Source organism: Mauremys mutica, chromosome 3 (assembly GCF_020497125.1).
Source record: "Mauremys mutica isolate MM-2020 ecotype Southern chromosome 3, ASM2049712v1, whole genome shotgun sequence".
NCBI classification, from domain to species: Eukaryota; Metazoa; Chordata; order Testudines; family Geoemydidae; genus Mauremys; species Mauremys mutica.
Window position 1 is genome coordinate 120,771,850 of NC_059074.1, and position 21,588 is coordinate 120,793,437.

General features: G+C 41.4%; 1 protein-coding gene across 1 annotated transcript in view; it reads left to right on the forward strand.

Moving 5' to 3' along the window:
• Positions 1-21,588, forward strand: part of SLC22A3 (solute carrier family 22 member 3) — a 50,123-nt gene that overhangs the window by 9,903 nt on the left and 18,632 nt on the right. The window contains exons 2-5 of the mRNA XM_045011431.1: positions 4,043-4,146; positions 6,465-6,619; positions 10,253-10,421; positions 12,624-12,741. Coding sequence (XP_044867366.1) covers positions 4,043-4,146; positions 6,465-6,619; positions 10,253-10,421; positions 12,624-12,741 — 546 coding nt within the window. The remainder of the gene's footprint in view (positions 1-4,042; positions 4,147-6,464; positions 6,620-10,252; positions 10,422-12,623; positions 12,742-21,588) is intronic.

Here is a 21,588-nt window from a genome sequence, read left to right on the forward strand (position 1 = left end):
TTAAGAACTAGACTGAAATCACCAATTCTTTTCATCCAGGCCACCAAACAGCTTTCAGATGGTGGTAACTTCCAGACATTACCAGAGGTGAAAGTAACTTAAAAGTCTTACCGGTGTGGGGTCTCCGGTGGAAGGGATGGGGCTGGGGGTCAGCCTCCCCCAGCCAGCCCTTCCATGCTGCCTGGCCCACGATGCCCTGCGCTCCGGCCGCTGCAGCGGTATCAGCGGCGGTGGCCGGGAGCCCCAGGCCCTTTTAAATCTCCAGACCCCAGGACAGCTGCCCCTTTTGCCCCCCACTCATAGCTGCTCGGGGGGTGTGGGGGGGTGGAGGGGCAGCAACATTAAAGCGCTGCCGCAGCAGTCCTTTAACGTCCACTGTGTACGGGTCGGTACTGGTGGCCGCTTCTTACCAGTATGCCGTACTGTCCTGTACCAGCTCACTTTTACCTCTGGACACTACCAAACCAATCCAAGGGTGGTCTGGGAGTGACGGGCTGTAGAACTCAAACAATCCTTTGCTCTATAGACACTTCTATGTTAAAGGTTAACTCTATTAATGAAAAGGATGAAGAAGAGCTCTGTGGAAGCTCAAAAGCTTGTTTCTCTCGTCAATAGAAATTGGTCCCAGTGATGCCGGAACAATTTGTATAGTGGGGCTGCTGAGAGCCATTGGACCAAACTGCAAAACCTGTATGTGATGGAAACCACTTCGAGCCAGGGTGCGGCACCCCCAGTTCTCCTAGTTCCAGCACCTATGGTTGGTTCAATATAAGATATTACCCACCTTGCTTTTCTATATATCCTGGGACTAATGCGGCTATAACAACACTGTTTATATAAAGAGCATTTAAGTAGAACTGCACAGACAAAAAATAACAAAAAACAGAGCCAAGAATTCTTAGCTCCGGCAAGAATATTTAAATATATGGACCCGAGCAAAACTTAGGATTGACTTATAAGGTATCAGTTAATTTACTTAAGCATTTTACACTATAAATCCTTTTGAAAGTACTCACAGTGCCTTACTGTTATCCATTGTCTCGTGTTTTCCATGAAACAAGAGACAAGTGATTTAAAGTAGTTGACTGATATTTTAAGGCAAGAGTTTATTTCAACTGTCAGCTGCAAATGTATGTTGAGGTACAAGGGTATTGTAAAGGAAGCATATTTTCTCTTGTCTTTGATGCACTCTCTCTGCCTGGCCCTTCATGTCAGGTTGTTCACTTTTTCTCTGTTTATCTTACATTTGGATTAACTTATTTCAAAAATAAATATATACTTTTAAAAGGATCAAGCGTATTAACTTTCCAAGGCAAGGAGCCCATCTATCTCTACAGACCAATCCTTCAAGCTGTTCCATGACGGAAGTCAACGGCGCTCCATGCAGGAGTGCAGGGGTCCGCTAGCGCAGAACAGCTTGCAGTACTGGGGCCTGTGTTTGTAAAACATCTCTGAGTATTATCAAAATATTAATAATAATGGGTCGGATTTTTCCAAAGCACCTAAGGGACTGTTGACTTTCACTGCAACTTATGACCCTAAGTTACTTATGATGTGCTTTTGGAAAACCCAGTCTTTAATACCAAAAGGCACCACAAGACAACGGCCTCCAAACTGCTAAAGCATGGGACTGAAAGGGTGTCTTTGGAGCTTAGGTGTGTGGAGGCTCCGCAATGAGAGAAATTTTGTCCTAGAAGAATAGGCTTGAAAAGTATGGCTCACATTTTCAATGAGGTCTCTACATCTGCACTTATAATTCTGTCCATGCCAATGATTCATGAGTCAAAGCAGGATACTTAGACATCTGTGAGCTCAGATTTATAGGCAATGGACCTGGTTCTCATCTCAACTATGCAGTTTTGTGCCAGTGTAATTCCATTGACTTCAGTGGCCCCTGTTCCTCATTTACAGCCAAGTGAATGAGATTGGAATCCAACTCTGGGTTTCAAAAGTGGCACTACAAACGCATATATGTGAAAGGTGAATTTGCTTTGATTTGAAGTGTTCAGGTATCCTTGTTTCTCCTGGGAGAATTGAGACATGGGCAATAAGCCTGATGCCAATTTCAGTGTTAGAAAAATGAGGTCCTGAACGCTGAATTCGGACAGTGGAATTAAAGTAAGTGATTTAAAATTAATTAGTTTTAAAATGTATTTATGTGTAACTTAAGTCTGCCTGTAAATTCTGTTAAGGATTTGAGATCAAAAACATTTTCCTTTCATGATATGTTTATTTTAAAAGTATTTCATTTTAAATCCTTTTCATTCTGTGCTCACAATAATCCATTATTAGCTCTGATGAGACTAACTTTTTTACTTTTTCTGCCTATTTTACTTCTTTGATTGCAGGGCTTGTGGACAGAAGTCTTCTGTCAGGACTTTCTGCTTTAAGAGCAAGCAAGGTCCTAAATAGGCCTTCGTTGCGTTGGTCTCCTTGGTGAGGGGCTCTTTACTGCGGTCCAACACTGAGCTCCTTTGTTCATTTACTAGTTGGTCTCTCTCTTTAAGACCTTGACCTTACATGGTGCTGAGCAACCTTAATTCTCATTAAACAACTTTAAGTTTCGGGGACTATTGGTCCAGATTCTTTCCGGCAGTTGTTTCCAATATATTTCCAGAAGAGTGTATCACAGAGGGTGACTGCTCCCTGACTCCATCTCGCCCCTCTGGCTGGTTATGCTCCAAGATATCAGGTAGAGATCCATTTCCCAGTGACTGGTAGAGTGACTTCCACAGGGTCTGGTGGAGAAAGGGAAGAGGCTTACTGGTGCCATCCTTGCTTTTCTTCCACCTACAGAAGATCAGCTGGCTCCGTATTTTCTACTCGATTAGCTAGTTTTAAAAACCAAATAGGCTGTGTTTGCCTGTGTGGGTGGTTTCAAACATTCCTCCTGAAATCTCTCACCATGTTCTTGAAAAAACTGTATGTAGTGGGACGTAAGCACTTAAAAAAGTTGGACCACTTATTTAGGTGCCTAAATATGGATTTTAAAGCTTATCTTTAGACTATTACTTTTAAAAATCTTGGCCAATGTGAAATAGAAGATGTCTTCATTCTATCTAAGTACTTCTATGCCCCGCCCCCATCACTGCAGTATTTGAGCACCTTCATCTGATATACATTATTATGAGTGTGAACTTGAAATACTAAATGCATTGCAAATGCTCTGTACCTCAGTTAACTCAGCTGTAAAATATTATTATTAATATTATTTATTACAGCTCATCCTTGGAAACTCTTTCTAGAGTGCTATTTAATAAATGGCTAAAACTGCAGAGAATATTACCTCAGTTTATTCTTAACTTCGCTTTTGCCTAAGTCCTCATTGTTGATAAGGACATTCCAGTCTGAGATCAAAAACTCCTGACTCCAATAAGGTCTGCAGGACTTACTTAGCTAGGTTGGCATGTAATTGTGCTCCACGATCCTGTAAAGTAATTGCCAACAAAATACTATCCACACAACAAATGAATTTTTAATTTGGTTTTATTTTTGTTTCTGGTCTATTTCCTTTCCTCCCTCCTCCCCCCATGAATTCTTCAGATGAATGCAGTAGCAGCATTTTATCATCCTGTAATAGCTGCTGCAATATAAAGAATTGAAGGATCTGAGAAAGCTACAGCAAGAAAAATATTTTCAACATGTCAAAAATTGGTTTGACATTTGTTTTCTGCACCCTCACAGGTCAAGTAGCTCTACTTTTGCCTAGGAGGCACTAAGAAAAAAGTCTCTGTGCTAGATCTGGAACCAGACTGCTAGGGATACAGGAAGTCTATGGAATTCAAGCGTTATTGGAGCAGCCTGCATTAGCATCGTCTTAATAAATTTTTATTAAAAAGGGATATTTGAGATGGGATGGTAATGGATGAGGTGGTAAAAAACAAACAAGCTTGAAAGTGGTTTCTCAAACACTTAGTGATCAGGTTTTTGCTCAGGCATTTTTTTGTCCTGGAGCAACACAATTGCTAAAATGTTTTGCTTTGAGGAAAAATATTACATCTCTGTGGGTGAATATTAATATATCTCTTGCTTGTTCCCACAGTATAACCTTTTGTGTGCCAATGCCTGGATGCTAGATCTAACACAAGCTGTTCTCAATCTGGGGTTTCTGACAGGAGCATTCACTCTAGGCTATGCTGCAGACAGGTACAGTATGTGTGTTAATGCAAGTCTACCTTACAGAGGCAGAAACGCACTGTAATCACCGTATGCAAACATTCAAAGTTTGGAGGTTGAGTTCCATTCCAATAAGCAGGTCCCAGCTCACATAAACTTAACTTCCTGAGTCTGTAAAATTGGTCTGGAAACTTCGTGAGATTTCTAGTACTTCCTGGTCCTGATAGGACTTAAAATAGCATGAAAAGAGCCCTTCTTGTGGTATTTCATAATTTCTGTTCACATTTGGACTCAGGAAGTACAGAGGAACACAGAAATGAAAAGCAAGCATTCATAGAGAGTTATGGGGTTGGCAATTTCGGAGGGGGGCATATGGCCATTGATGAAGAAAGCAGCTCCTTTGAGAGAGGAAGAAGAAACTCAGTGCTACAACCCTCTCAGTTCACACATAAGGCATACATACCCATATGTTGACCACCAAGGTCATGGTTACGATTAGTCTTCAACATTTTTAGAGCTGATTGAATACTGCAAAAAATGTGTGGGTGAAATCCAGTCCTGTAAACAGGACCAACGCCAGAGCTAAGCACTACTTAAGTCCAACTTTCCCTTCAAAATAGGAGAAGGAAGCCTTATTTTAAATAATTAAGTCAGAATTAAATGGAGTGCAGTCCTAATGCCAGCCCAAAGTACAGGGGTGAATTTCACTGTAGATGAATATTTCTTTGATTTGAAAAATATATTAACCTTTGCTGTTTGTGCTCCTTTTCTGTTTGCTATCCATGAATATCCTAGTAGGTGATTTTGTTAGGCAGAGCACACAGAGAATATTCTCAGATAAAGCACTTTGAACTCCTAAACAAAAACATTTACAATAAAAACCTCATTGTACTGAGAATTATGGTCATCCAGTAGGGGACAAACTTACCATGTGACCTACATGTCCAATCAAAAGCAAACAATACAACTTTTGCATACCGAAGTCACACAACAAAGCTCTCAAATATGGTAGAGAGCAAGGATTATTTGCAAACATTCTTAAGTGAATAATTTTTTTAAAAGAATCAGCTGAAGAAAAAAAATGTAATCTTTACACAGACAATTCGCAAACAGAAAGAGGGAGAGAGAGAGTGAGCCAATAAATCATTGGTTGAAAGTATTCGCTTAGCTGCATTCAAAATAAACGGATTTAAAGCAAGGTTAACACTGGATGAAGACAACATTTCAGGGCAGCAACTATAAACTAGTTACCTCATGATCAAATCGGAGAGAATCATGATGCTTGTAAAGTGCCTTGACAGACTTGGGTGAAATGATAATAGAAATAATTTATATTATTATAGAATTACACCTTAGCCACAACATTTGGATCTGTAAATGTCTCTTTTACCACAAAGTTCAAAAGGGTTTTACCTAGAGCTGATAGAAAAATTCCACTTATTTTTCTTAGGATTTTTTTTGTCATTTTGTTCAAAATTTCTTATTAGCTTGTTTTTTGTCCTCTCCCCAACAACAACTCCTTCCACCCAAAAACAAACCCCAAAAATATTCAGAAATTGCTTTTGTTAAAAAATAAATTCTTTTTGGTTTCTGGGGTTTGGGGGGGGGGAAGGGTGTTAGTTGGTTGGGTTTTGGCCAATAAAAAAACCACAGGAAATGTTGAGCAAAAAGAATGTTTTTTATTTTGATCAAAACTATTTTTTATTTTTAAAAAATGACTTTTTTAAAAACTAACTCTAGTTTGGGCCTGTAGTTAGGTTTGGCTTATCCATTAATATTGTTGGGATAAAATGTTTAAAATTCAATACTAATGAATACAAAATTAAAATTCTGTAAGATAGACATTATAAGCTCTAAACAGAATATTTATGATGCTGCTTCATTTGGCATTCTAGTAAAGGGTAAGACATTTCCTACACAGGGTGTGACTGTACTTAAAATAGTCAGTTTAAGGGAATAATCATGCACATGTTGAAGTCAATAGCAAAAGTCCCATTTATTTCAATAGGAGCATTCTAATTTCTATAATTTAAGTGCACCATGCAAAATTAGAAACTGTTTTCCAAAAACTGGGCCTAAACATTTTCCATCACCACTTTAAAAATGGAGACAGAGAGGCTGAGATTAGTATCCAGGAGGAGAGAGTTCCACTTCCTAGGAGCCAGTACAAGAAAGACTCAGATAGCCACCATCGTAAGGCCTAGTGATGGGAAACCTTACAAGACTGATAGCATCAAGACAAGACTTAGTTTGTGGCTGGAATTGAAACCTTCTCCTAAGTCAAGAAGGAAAATGTTAGTCATCTTTCAACATTTTCGCTCTCTCTTTTTTTGTTTTGTTTTTGGCAGATATGGCAGAATCCGTATTTACCTCTACTCCTGCCTCGGGGTAGGGTTATGTGGCCTCGTTGTGGCATTTGCACCAAATTTTTCCATATTTTTGATCTTTCGCTTCCTACAAGGTGTATTTGGAAAGGGAACCTGGATGACAGCTTATGTTATTGGTAAGAAATGTACTTTTCCCCTTTTTTGGGTGGGGAGATTGAGGGAATGGATGTTGGTGGACAGACTACCTGAATGTGAAGCCAGGTGAGAACTGCACAGTTGTTCACCAATGATCTGAGGTGAAAGGAACCAATGGAGATAGATCATTGCTGGAACATAACATAACCCTGATGCAAATAGCCCACCCAGAGCCCCTCTAATAACTCTGATATCTGGCTGCGCAAAATCAGCCACCAAGTGATCCACCTCAATGCTCCATCCCGGAGAAACTTTTCCCCCTTAGCTTCACAAATGTTATGCAGAGCACAGCAGGCTGCTATGACCATGGGAATATTTTCCTCATTGAGGTCTAACCTGCCAAAAAGGCAGCACCAGCGACCCTTTAATCTACCAAATGCACATTCAATGGACATTCTGCACCTGCTGAGCCTGTTGTTGAAGCACTCCTTGCTGCTGTCAAGGTTTCCGGTGTAAGGCTTCATGAGCCACAGGAGTAAGGGGCAGGCAGAGTCTCCCGGGATCACTATTGGCATTTCCACATCCCCTCTTGGAATATTTTGGTGTGGAAAGAAAGTCCCTGCAAGCAGCTCTCTATACGGGCCAGTGTTCCTGAAGATGTGTGCACCTTCCCTGACAACCCCATAATTATGTCAGTGAAACAACCCCAGTGATCCACCAGCACCTGCAATACCATAGAGAAGTAGCCCTTTCTGTTGATGTAATCTGTTGCAAGATGGTCTGGGGCCAAAAGTGGGATATGCTTGCCATCTATTGCCCCACCGCAGTTAGGGAATCCCATTGTTGCAAAGCCATCCATTATTTCCCATACATTGAGTTGCAGTCCTTCGGAACAGGAGGCAATTAATGGCCCTGTACACTTGCATAATCACAACCCCTACGGTGGACTTCCTAACTCCAAACTGATTTGCGACTGACCAATAGCAGTCGGAATTGCCAGCTTCCACACAGTGATTGCTACTTGCTTTTCCACCATGTGGGCAGCTCTCATTTTGGTGTTCTTGCACTACAGGGCAGGGGCAAGTTCCACACAGTTCCAGGAAGGTGGCTTTGCACATCTGAAAGTTCTGCAGCCACTGCTCATCATCCCAGAGCTGCATAACAATGCGATCCCACCACTCAGTGCTTGTTTTCCAAACCCAATAGCGATGCTCCACTGTGTGCAGCTCCTTTGTGAATTCGAACATCAATCTTGAATTGTTTCTTTCCATGGCACAGAGCAGGACAGACACCGCTGATTCATTTTCAGATGTGCAGGTCATGAAATACTGCAGGATCGGCTGTGTTGTGTTCATAACAAGAGTGGAGAGCAGTGCAGGATTCATGCTATCAGGAAGAGATGGCAGGCACACAGTTTACAGAGGCAGTTGAAAAGTAGTTGGAAACTCATGGAATGATGGGATGGAGAAAACTGCATCATGGGATGGTGAGCCTGCACCCATGATGCACTGTGATCCATTCCCAGAACTCCGAGCAGCAGAAGGTGGTGAGTTGCACAGTGGGATAATGACCCATGGTGCACTTTTTTCTCTGTTGATGCTGGAGCACCAACTGTGGATGCACTCCACCAACACAAGGAGCTTTGTGTGAACATGCACAAGTGATGCAATTACAGTGGTTTATGAGCGTCAACATAAATTAAGTCAACTTAACTCTGTAGTGTACATATAGCCTTGAAATGCAAAGTCCCTTTTTCAAAAGTGACATAGGTACTTAACAGCCTAAGGGCTTGTCTACACTGCAGCTGCACCTCTGTAGTGCTTCAGTGTAGACACTACCTACGCAGATGGGAGAGGTTCTCCCATCTGCGTAAGTAATCCACCTCCCTGAGAGGTGGTAGCTAGGTCAATGGAAAAATTCTTCCATCGATGTCTTAGGTGGCTTAACTATGCCAGTTAATGGTGTTGATTTTTCCCTGAATGACGTAGTTATGCTGACCTAATTTTCTAGTATTGACCACACCTTGGTCAGTGTGATTTATTTATCCCTTTGCTTTACCAGCAGGTACATTTAAGGCTGATCATTGGCCTAAGTTACTATGCATTCGACGAAATGGGTATTCACCCACGAAAGCTCATGCTCCAATACGTCTGTTAGTCTATAAGGTGCCACAGGACTCTTTGCTGCTTTTATGCCTCATATATTGATCTATAGGGAACATATACTTTATACCAAAACATTGACTTCAGTACACTTGGAGGTTGGTTCCTGTAATATTGTGGAGCAGATATACCCTTCAAATTATTAACACGGTACTTTGGAACAATCCAAGAAGAGGCTGCCCCCAAAGAATCTTAGATTTTACTCTGAACCCAGTTTTTACTGGGACAAGATTTTGGGAGTTCAATGTATATGGATTGAGTCTCTGAGTCTTGATGTTAAGGAGCTCTCAGTCAGCAGTGATACAAATTCCTCTGCATCTGCGCAGGGTCAACCTCCACACAATCAAGTTTAAAAAAAAGAGCAAAAGTAATTAACTTAATTCTTAAGTACCAACTTTATAAACTCTTATGATAAAGAAACACAATAATAATAGCTTATTTTCTATTACATAACAGGGCTACTTCATAATCCACATATATTATTTTCAGAGTTATACATAAATAGAAACAAAAAACCAAACCAATTAAATCTAACAGGTTAGTCCCCACAAACTCACAGCTCACAGTGAGAAGTAACTCAAAGTTCCAAAAGTTGTAGTTGGAGTTCTCTTCAGTCTCAGTTAGAGTCTTTGCTCATGAACTCAAAACAGTCTGCTGAGTCAAAAGCACTGCAACAATATATTCCCATCTCTTGCTTGCAGAAATCTCCAACTGAAGCCCAAGAAGATTCTTTCTCCTTCTCTGTTGAACTGTAGAATGACTCAATCAGCTAGTCAGCCAATTAACCAACCAATCAGTATTAAGTATATACATGAAAAACTCTGTTACAATAAAAATACAAAACCAAGAAGAGCCAAATACAGATGACTCTTTCTCCAGCACCACATTTAACTAAGAAGAGAGATTGTGACCCATACTGGTTAAGACAATTTAACTAGAACAGTTTGGCTAAAAATCAAATAATATTCCAGGTATACAATTAAAATGAAAGAAGATGGTCATAGAAAGAAGAAATGGGAGCGGGAAACTAACGCTGCCAGAGCTGCCCTGTGTTGGAGAGTTAACCATAACACTAGCCTGCTGCAGAATGCTTCAGAGTTAGGGGCAGCCAGCCTGCTCCTGCACCTGAACTTCTCCCAACCCATGTAGGTCATGTGTCTTTTTATAAAGCAGCTGCCCTAACTATTTGCCCTCAATGGAGTCTGAGTCCAGCAACAGGGAGCCTATTGAGCATGACCAAAAGTGCAGCACCCAATTCCAGAAATGTCTGGACATGGAATACTAACTGTGCATTGGCCTAGCAACAGTGACCCAGACAACTCATTCCTCCCCCTTTCTCCTCTCTAATAGCTCCCTATTAGGCACATGGGTTACACATACTTTTTTTTAAAAAGGGAATCTTCAGCTGTAATCCAAGGTAGAACCCCTTGCATAACCGTGAGCCAACATTGCAAATGTAATGTTTTTAACTTGAATAGGGTTTATTTCTGTTTGTTTTTTCCCTCCCTTCAGTGACAGAAATAGTTGGCTCAGATCAGCGAAGGATTGTTGGAATTGTGATACAGATGTTCTTCACCCTTGGAATAATGATTCTTCCTGGGATTGCTTACCTGATTCCCACATGGCAGGGGATTCAGCTGGCCATAACACTCCCCAATTTTCTTTTCCTGCTGTATTACTGGTAACGTTGTATTCATTTGATCTCTGTAGGTTCATGCTTTTGTGTTCAGATCTATATTGGCAAATTCTTAAAAAGAGGGTTTCCCTGAACTTTCCAGAAATTACTGTTGGATGCATTTCAGATTAAGACCTGGTTACAAAATATGAAGTGAAAAAACAACAACTTTGTGGCCTGACAAAATGCCTTTCTGATTAGTCAAACTATACAAGAGCCATAGTCTGACATTTTGTAATAGGTTTTACAGGTCTAGAATCCACCAAAAATGCCCCTCACAATATGCCTATATTTTCATGGGTGGACTTCTGTTACCACTGGGTCCATCCTCCAAAGTTCCCTGGTTGCCTTGTAGAGGCCTCGTAGACCTGGATTCCAAATTAAACTTCTTTGGAGGATCTCATATACATGTTTTTGAAAGTTTAATTACATTTATTTGTGACTGAATACTATCCCAGTAGTAGCCAAGGAATTTCACTCAATTCTTCCCTAGGTGTTCACAAAGCAAGCAAACATTTTGAGCCCAAAATTGTTCCCTGATGTAATTCAACTGAGTACACAGGAGATACACCAGGACTGAATTTGGCCTTGCAGAGTTCAATGTACCACGTATGAAAAGAGGGGAGAGAGCAGTGGTCGGTAGAACCACACCCATTAGAAGATTTAAACATTATTTTTGTTGTTAATTTACTCTTTGACTCTGTGGCACTATGATTCCCTGACACAGTATTCTACAAAGAGATTATTGGAAGGTCAGGGGACTTTCCAAGTGCCAGGAAACACTTCAGGGGAACAAGAACCTCACAGAGATATTAATTAACGTGTATGTTTGGCTTGACCACAAGCAATATTTCATTTGAATGGAGTGGGAAAGGCCCAGGGTTAAACAGGAATGGAGAGTGAACTACTTTACCTTCTCTCTTGTAGGAGTTGTCCTCCAAGTCAAGGTTGAAGTACTTTAGTTAGGGCAGTGTGGGGAAGTATGCACTACTGCTGAATCAGCTGCTCATTCGCATCATTCTCTTCCCAGCTGTGTGCCTCAACCCTGACCTGAAGGGAACTACATCTCTGGGTAAAAAGGTAATTCATTCTCCATGTCATTCACTCCTTTTCCTCTCTGAGACTGTCAGCAAAGTGCCACTTAGTGCAAACCCTGGTGGCGAGTTTTAATAAAACTTTGTGCTTACAGAGTTACAATGATTTTCATCTAAAACTCTCAAAGTACTTTACAAAGGTGAGTAACTATCCGCCTTTGCAGTTGGAGAAACTGAGGCAGTAAGTGATTTGTCGAAGTTCTCACAACAAGCTAGTGACAGAGCTGGGACTAAATCCAAAGTCTACCATCACCCAATCCCATGCTTAACTGAGAGACAAGCAGTGCTTAATTTGTGCCAGGGCTGAGCTCCAGCACCTCTAAGCTTGGCAGTTCATAGCCTCTGGGCTTGCCACGTCAGTTTTGAAAGTAAACAAAATTGCTCGAGCCCCAACATATAATTACTTGATTCCCAGCACCTCTTTCATTATAAATTAAGCACTGGAGACAAGGTGGATGTGGTCATATCTTTTACTGGACCAACTTCTGTTGGTGAGAGATAAGCTGAAGAAATCTGGAGGTCTGACCAAGAGCTCTGTGTGGCTCAAAAGCTTCTCTCTCTCACCAAGAGAAGTTGTTCCAATAAAAGATATTACCTCACCCACCTGTGTCTCTAATATCCTGGGACCAACACAGCTACTACTGCAGGGCAATGCTAATAACTAGGCCAGGTCAACAACTCCTTTCACACAGGCCATCAATCAACCATTTGATCTGAGCTAGATTAGGTCCTCCAATGTAGAGGCAAAAAGTTACATGTCCTGTCACCAATTCCTTATGTCACCCAGCTTCTGGGCCTTAGGAAACTTTCAGGAAAGTTGAGCAAGACCTAACAACGATTTGAATAAAATGATAAAGATAAATGGCTGAATGTTGCATGTGAACTGTAAACAATCTACTAGTTCTCAAGCTGTGCTCCATGGACCTTCCTGGTTGTCCATGGCATGAAGTATTTTGAGAGTCAAGCTGAAAGTTGACTGGGGCGCTGGGTAGAAATTCTATCTTGTTGAGAGGCCGTAGAATCACTGCATTAGGTGTTAATGCAGGCAATGATTCCCATGGTTTTCTAAAGACACAATTAAGCAAAATCCTTGCCTCCCTTTGTGCTTTTACAGGGCAGTTCCTGAATCTCCACGCTGGCTACTGACACGCAAAAAAGGAGAAAAGGCATTAAACATTATGCACACCATTGCCAAGCACAATGGAAAATATCTCTCACCGCATTACTCTGAGGTACTTACCATATGTTTGCTCCAGTTTTGTTTGATCTTTAACCAGTGTCCTTTCAATTCTGCTAGAATATATTCTGTTTGATTTAGAAGAATTTTACCGTATAACATCACGAACAGATTGTCTGTCTCACTTTTTTTTTTCTCTTGAGAAGAAAGAAGTAGTTTTATTGAAAGGACATGGGTTGATATTAGAACATTTCCAAGAAGTCATAAGAGGTGGGAGTGCTGAGTGACTAATGTAAACTTCCCACTAAACATCCCATATCTTAAAGAACTATACTAGACATCTTAAATCATTAGGGGCCATCGTAATGGCTTCATAATGGCTTATACTCAGACAGTATTGTGCAGTGGTCTGTCTTCTGACATACCCCATGTGGAGGATGTGTCCATTAGTCTCATTGTGGAGCTGATATTTATCTCAGTCCTAAAAAATAAAGGTTGAACAAGGGAGTGGGTTCTAAGTACTTAGTGGCAGGGGGGAGGGAGGGAGCTGGTTAATAAGATTCCCTAACAAAGTTGTTTCTCATTTTGTTTTTTGGTCATATTTCTTGTAATGATGTTTTTCTTGGTCAGCCCTAATTACAGAACTTGTGGTTCAGAACAAAGGAGAAGGAAAAACGTGGCAAAAGGGCCTTAAATTGTGTTGCAGAGTAGAGATTGTCTCTTTCTGTGTATTTGTAGGAAGCCTAGCACAAGGATACCCTAATCCTCATTTGAGCCTTTGATTGCTACTGTAATGCTATGTTATTAAACATAGTGTGCACAGCACAATAGCCCCTCCATGCCTATTCTGCTTGCTAAGGTCTGCACTGAATTTTAGAGGGCATACCGATTGTAGGGGGAGGAGAAAGTACTAAGGCATGGGAGTGTTATTCAAGCATACTGCAGTTTTAAGTGAGCAGTATCAGCACTACTGTGCAATGACACCGCTGTTCATGCTCCTCTCCTAGTCCATCATATATGGATAGCTGCATGAAAGCTTGCGCTGCCCCTTGCAGCATGAACTTACACACTGAACCTGCACGTGGTTTGCCAGTACTCCTGGACCATCATTTGAGGGAATGAGGGTCCAGGAGACCTGGCAAATCACATGGAGGCATCAGGGTTTTGGCGAGCTGCTGCTGCTTCCTCTGGCTGGTCCACTGGGTCCCAAACCCCTCCTGCCCAAAGGGAGGATCTAACAGGAGCTCTGAATTTAAACCCACGGATTTGCCCTCCTCCCAAGAGTTTCTCCACAGGAGGGAAGGGATGGCCAAAATTTAAACTAGGGGAAGCAGAATCTGTATTGACTATGAGTTCACCGTTTGCAAAAGGGAGGATACCTGATGGAATCAGAATTCCCTTGTGGCCCGAGATGGAGGTGAAAGGACTGATGTGGTTAAGTATACATTGTCATAGTGTTATGGCATTACATATGGCCATGGACTATATCTCATCACACTGAATGGTTTCAAAAGTGTACTTTTTAGCTTTGGACATGTAGACAAATGGCCTATCAGGAACAGTGAGTTAAGAGATCTGTAGGCATTGTCTACAAGCTAGGCTTGGAACTTAAATGCCAGACTTCAGAACTCTACAGGCTCGCCTTAGAAGATGTGTTTTAAATCATTAGCTTCACTGGCGAAAATCCCTAGAGGACTGCAGTATATCCATCACTGACCATATTAAGATCTTTTTAAAGGAATAATTAATTTAACAGTAAAGAAAATATGTTTATGGGAAATATTCACTAAGCACATCATTAGTAGAGTTTCACAATAACTCCCAAATGGGTTAGAGGACAGATTTTATCTATGATTCACGGGTTTGAAGTAACAAAACTGCCTCTCTCTCTTTTCACTGGGCGGGGAGGTTTGCTGTCAATGACTTTTTTGTGCAGCTTGAACACTAACTGTTGTGCTTTCTAACACGGTCAGGCAGCTGAGAATATCTTCCTTGTGGGTGTGCTGCAGCCCTGTACCTCAGGAACCCAGAGTGACTCCAGGGATGTTAAGTTTAAACTAGAATTGTCTTTAAAAGTTACATAACAAGATGGTTCCTACAGACTCTGAGCATGCAGACCTCAGTTTGTCTGCATATCAGAGACTCATTACCCTGGGAGGCCTTCTGGTTATTACACATGACTAAGGCTACATTTTAGTCATGGGTATTTTTATTAAAAGTCATAGACAGGTCACGGGCAGTAAACAAAAATTCATGGCCTGTGACCAGTCCATGACGTGTACTATCTACCCCGACTAAATCCTGGGGAGGGAGCTGGCCCAGGGGTGCCACAGGTACTCGGAGGGGGGCAGCTTGGGGGGCACCGTGGATGCTTTGGGGCAAGCAGCCCCAGGGGATGCCGGGAGTGCTGGGGGCATGGCCCCAGGGGGTGCCAAGGGTGCTGGGCTGGGGGGTCTGGGAAGTAGCAACATCCCTCAGCTACTAGGCAAAGGCATGACCACACTGCCTCCTCCCCAAGCGCTGGGATGTCACCACTTCTGAGGAGCCCCCCGAGGTAAGTGCCACCCAGAGCCCTCACCCCCTCCCATGCCTCAACCCCCAGCCCTGAGCCCCCTCCCACACCCAAACTCCTGCTGCTGCTGGGGGAGGGGGGAGGTGGCCCGAGCCTGCCCCAGCACCGGGTGGCATGGCTGGCCAAGGGGCTGTCCGAGCTGCTCAGGCAGCCCCCAGGCCAACCGCACCTGCTGCTGAAGAAGTCATGGAGGTCACGGAAAGTCACGGAATTCGTGACCTCCATGACAGACTCACAGCCTTACACATGCTAATTTGAAAGAGACTGTGCCACAATATACTATGTTGACTCTGATTTTCATAGAGCTCCACTTCAGCTCTATGTAAGCTCGAAATCTTGTCTCTCTCACCAACAGAAGTTAGTCCAATAAAATATATTTCCTCACCCACCTTGGACAGAAGACTAGGCATCATCCCTTCAAGTTATTGTTCTTCCTCCACAAAAGTGGACAGCTTTGCCCAAATCTGCATGATTTTATTTACACTGTAATTCAAAGACATTTTTTCTTAATCACAACTCACACCCAGAGTCACTTACTCATGGTTGCTCCTATGATAAATATAGCCCTCATAAAAACTGCATATTCCATTGCAAAAAAAAAAACCTGTGCGAAAAAGCACAGAAATTAGTATGTAAATATTCCATTACCCTTGTAATTCATACATTCAGTTAATGACAATTTTGAAATGTAAGAGTTCACCCAACATATTTCACAAACAAGCTAAACTTTGACCTGCCTGACAACCTTACAAACTATTTTAACACACACATATATCATTAGTTATATGTTTTATAGATATTCATATATTAGCAGGGATGGATATGTGGAAATATTCATATACATTTCCTTAACTACTCATTTCCATGCTTTTTAGTGCATAGTTTTGTGTAATTGTCATAATGTTCTTGTTATGGAGTTTCCATGAACATTATATTAATCACAGGAGCAACCTTACATTAATGACATTTTTGTGTGTGGGAATAGGCAGCATATTGGGCCACTCATTTACTTGGCCAACAGAATATAATTAGAGGACCGGATGGCTGTAGATAAGTGAAGCTGTATGATGGACAAGGTTTTGATTACCAGTGAAAGGCGATGCCAGAAATTAGTAAACCATTTCCATTATGCAGGCCAAGATGATGTCAGTCTCACCCTCAGCCCAAGCGATTGAGTGGGGTAAACTAGCCAGATTGGAATAGCATCTTCTGCAATTACAGGAGTGTAAACTGAAACAGTTAAGAGAGAAATGAAGTGGAAAGACACATGAGTGAGATAGAAGTGAGTAAAACTGCTCATGTTCTCATATTAATCTCTCCTTTCTACACTTCAGTATTTAAAAAACCTGGACCTTAGAATATAGAGACATGTATCTTTTCCCATCAAGCTTATTAAGATCTTAGCTGACATTCTTAAGAAATAGTCACAGTCATGACCCCAGTTCACAGCTGCAACTGCTTAATCTTGAGTAATATCTGAGCTGCACTTTGGATCTGTTCCTGGGACCTTTTTGATATACAACTTCTGTCATTCCTGGTGCTGTGCCCAGGAGACAGTGATGTTTCAGGAAGTGCATTAATAGGCGGTCAAGTACATCTCTCATTTTTACTCACACCAGAATTCTCTTCCAGATAATTATCTCCAGCTTTATAAAGCCATTAGTGTGTGGACAGAGAGAGAGAAAATCCATCATGACATGGATGGACTTTGGCTAAGATTAGATGCCCAGAAAATCGCAGCCTTTCTTGGCAGTCAGATACCATGTTGATGAATAGAGGTGACTGGAGGACACTTCTATTTCACTGCAACTTTCACGGTTCTGAAAAGTTGGTTTTGTTCCACACTAGAACAAGACAAAAGCCTTTCGAATGTTTTCTCAAAAACATAATTGTGTTGAAACCTGAGCTTTTGATTGAGAGAGATGGAGAATGAGTGTGCGTGAGAGAGAGGGGGTGGGGTTAGGACCCTGCTCAGCCTGATTCAGAGTGATCTGGGAATGAAAAACCTCTACTCTGAATCATGCAGAGCAGGGCTTTGAACCTGAGTGTCACACATCCCAGACCAGTGCCTAACCATCAAGAGAGTCTCTCTCTCGGCTCCCTTCCCTCAGACCCTGAAACCTTCCTGATTAAATATTCATTGAAACCAATACATCTCTGCATAATACTTCTGCTTTGTTGCTATATTTTCCGACTAGTTCTAGTAATGGATGTGATGCAAAGACAGATGAGCATTGTTTTGTTCAGTATTTGTATTACAGCATTGTGATAGTAGGGGACTGGTCATAATTTATTAAATGTTGTTTCCAGTGTAACCCCCGTTCTCAGTTGTGCATAATTTCCCCCAAATTTCATTTTTCAAGCTGAAATGTTTCACGGTTGGTCTCTGCCCAAGGGTGAATGTTTTGTGAACATTTGTGCAAAATGACTTCATCCATTTTTAAGTTACAGGAGAGAGGAACAAATTATTTTCCCATTACAGAAAAATATCTTGTATTTTTAAAAAAAAGACCTCTTGCATTAAAATGGCTGGGATAGATGTGGATATTATCCTCTCTGAGGAGAAATGACTTGGAGTATTCTTGTGAAAACTGATGTTGATTAGACAGAGATGTAAGCCTTGGAAAATCATACTCTGAACATGCACAGAAGATTTTGCTCATGTTATTAAGGCCCTGATGCTGCAAAGACTTACACATATTCTTAATTTTATACGTTGTGACTGTAATTCAGCACTGCTCTTAAAGTGTATGCTTAAGTCCCACTGACTTCAATACAATGAGATAGGAATTGATGAAGTTAATCATTTTATACAAAATGTCTTTGCTCTTCCCAGGGTTAGGATATAAAATGTACTTGGGTACTAAGGGTGAAATTCTGGCTGCACTGAAGTCAATGGGAAAATTCTCATTGATTTCAGTGAGGCCAAGATTTGACCTTAAAAGAGTTAAGAGGTTTTTTGCAATGATTTTAATGTCCTTTCCTCCCAGCCCATAAATCATACTCAAACATTATTTCCAACTAGTGTTAGTGGCACTTGAGACAGACAGTGCATTGGGTTAAGACTGCTTGATTTATCTTTGCATGGGAAAATGAATACCATATTTGCACAAGGTTCACATACTGGTCACTGCCAACATGTTCTTATAAACAAAATTAAGGCAGCTTTATCACCTTCATGAGTGTAAGCATAACAAATGCCAACAAACAGCAGATTCTGATCTGGAATGTAAATGAATACCTGACAAACAAATTGTGGGATTAAAAAATGGAGCTGGCATGTAAAGAGTGGAAGCAACTTTGAGAAAACGTCTAACTGCATTACAGAAAACAAAGTAGCTGTAAAGATGGAAAGAGGGTTTCTAGCAATGATGAGGGGGAATGGAAGAGAACCCAAGGCAGACTGGGGTTTCATTAACTCTTCCAATGTTCTGGGACACTTTTTTTGCTAAAGGAGGTGTTAAAAGTCCACTCTAAGGCTGTTTATCTCTCTGAAAAGTTTAGGTTATATCTTATGACATGAGGAATAAATACAAATAAAATTAATGTGTACAGCCTTGGCTGAACTAGAATCAGATCACTGAACAATGCTGTTTGACCTAGTTTACTGTTCTCCTCACCAATCAGCATGGTCTCTGACTCTACATTCCCTTTGGCCCCATTCTCCCTCCAAAACACAAAGTAATTTCCATTGACTACACAGCACAGATGGTAGAAAGTGGCGGGGGGTCCTTCTTTCTCTTTCCACAATCACATCTTTTTTTATGGGTTTCAGAGTAGCAACCGTGTTAGTCTGTATCTGCAAAAAGAACAGGAGTACTTGTGGCACCTTAGAGACTAACAAATTTATTTGAGCATGAGCTTTCGTGGAACATATCGTAGGACGATATATATACATACAGAGAACATGAAAAAGTGGAAGTAGCCATACCAACTGTAAGAGGCTAATTAATTAAGATGAGCTATTATCAGCAGGAGAAAAAAAAACTTTTGTAGTGATAATCAAGATGGCCCATTTTAGACAGTTGACAAGAAGGTGTGAGGATACTTAACATGGGGAAAAGATTCACTATGTGTAATGACCCAGCCACTCCCAGTCTCTATTCAAACCCCAGTTAATGGTATCTAGTTTGCATATTAATTCAAGCTCAGCAGTTTCTCACTGAAGTCTGTTTTTGAAGCTTTTCTGTTGCAAAATTGCCACCTTCAAGTCTGTCACTGAGTGGTTAGAGAGGTTGAAGTGTTCTACTGGTTTTTGAATGTTATGATTCCTGATGTCAGATTTGTGTCCATTTATTCTTTTGAGTAGAGACTGGCCAAACCAGACAATGTACATGGCAGAGGGGCATTGCTGGCACATGATGGCATATATCACATTGGTAGATGTGCAGGTGAAGATGTAGATGTCAAGGGACTGAGATTTTCAAAGCAACACAGGGGATTTAGCCACACTTCTTCCACTGACTATGTGGGACTAAATCCCTTGCACTGCTTTAAAAATCTCAATCAAGACTCCTGGGTTCTACTCCTGATTCTGTTGCTGATTTGTTGTATTACCTTGGCTAAGGGCTTGTCTACATGAAGATCACAGCAAGCTTGGGTGTGAATCTGGCCAGCTGTGGGTCTAACTGTTCATGTGCTCCCTGCTGATGCGCATTAACAGTTCGTGAGGGAGCTTTGCTGTAGTCCTCCTTGAACTGGGAGTAGCTCAAAGTGCATTAGTGAACTGTTAACATGCATCCGCACAGACAGTTAAACTGCAGGCGGCTAGCACACCCCAGTTTGCCACAGTCTAAGGGCTTGACTACACTTACAAGTTGCAGCACTGGGAGTTACAGCGCTGGTCATGCAGCTGTGTAGGGCCAGCGCTGGAGTGTGGCCACACTGACAGCTACCAGCGCTGCAGTGTGGCCACACTGACAGCTACCAGCGCTGCAGTGTGGCCACACTGACAGCTACCAGCGCTGCAGTGTGGCCACACTTGCAGCACTTTCCAGCGCTGTATTGAGAGGTGCATTGTGGGCAGCTATCCCACAGAGCACCTCGTTGTTGCCTGATTTGGGGAGGGTTAGTAGGGACAGTGGAATTTATCCACTTAATTTAGTTGTATTTAATAATTAATTTTCTAATTAATTAGTAATGTTAGTAATAATTGATAGATATTAATAATATAGGTATGGCTCGCCAATATGTGTGATCAGAAGATAAAAGTTCGTCTTGAATCAGGCTTCACAGAATTTAATACAAGGAGATTGGGGTGTATTACAGGAATTAGGACAGAGACAGAGTTTAGTCAAACAAGACCTTTTATTTAAAATCAACAAAACAAGAAGTAAATGTAAAATGTTAAAAGCAGTTTGATTACAAAGTTACAAAATATCACAGTTCTTTAAGAGATATGATATGATATCTAATGCACTTTGCAGCAAATAGTACTAGAGTGAATTTCACACCTCTGCTAGAGGAAGTATAGTTATAAAGAAACTGGTTATGAATTAAACCCTTCTTAGCATAGATGCTTTAGAGGTGAAGTAGAAATTAAGAATTATTTCATACTTACAGCTGTGAAAGGACAGAACACTACGACTTATCATTAGTTGACAGCTTTCGTAGGTGTAGGCAGGGTGAGGCGATGAGAATAGAAGGATGGGTGTATCGCCTGCCCTAATGGTGGATTATCACACCTTTTATAGGGAGAAATCCTTCCTCTTATGCCCAAATTTGTCTTTCCCCATGGAAAGGTGAGGGTACCTGTTTTCATAGGCTGACCTTTGTATACGTATTAAATGACAACTATCTACGTATCTTGTGGTAGACTTGTTGTATTTTGTGGGCAGAAATACCCTACTTTTGCACCTAACTAGGTGAAAGGTTAGCAGATATTCAGAAAGTCCCTAGACAATTTGCGTAGGTTTGTTTCCTATTATCACTTTTCTGAGTAAGGGTCTTAAAGGTTGCTTTCAGCATCACAGAGGAAATAGGCCAGGATGTCTGGTTTAGAAGCTTCTAGGTATCTTGCGTTTACAGCTATTGCAAATTCTATTAATCTATGCAGCCTACACACTTTTATCAAAAAGACATTTTATACAGACCAACAGATTAATCTTCAGGGCTACATCGTCCCGTTTTGGCGCCGTTTTGGCGCTGAGTATTGTGGGAAGGGGAAGGAAGTGTGTGGGTCATTCCGCTTCCTGTTCCAACGCCCCATGGTGCATCGCTTCATATCCCAGCATTCTGTCTTTCTGGCAACGTTTGGCGCCATTGTGAGTGTCTTTCTGCTCTGTGTGTGAATCGCGATTTCTGTGGGAAATGGAGCCTGAGCTGCTGAGG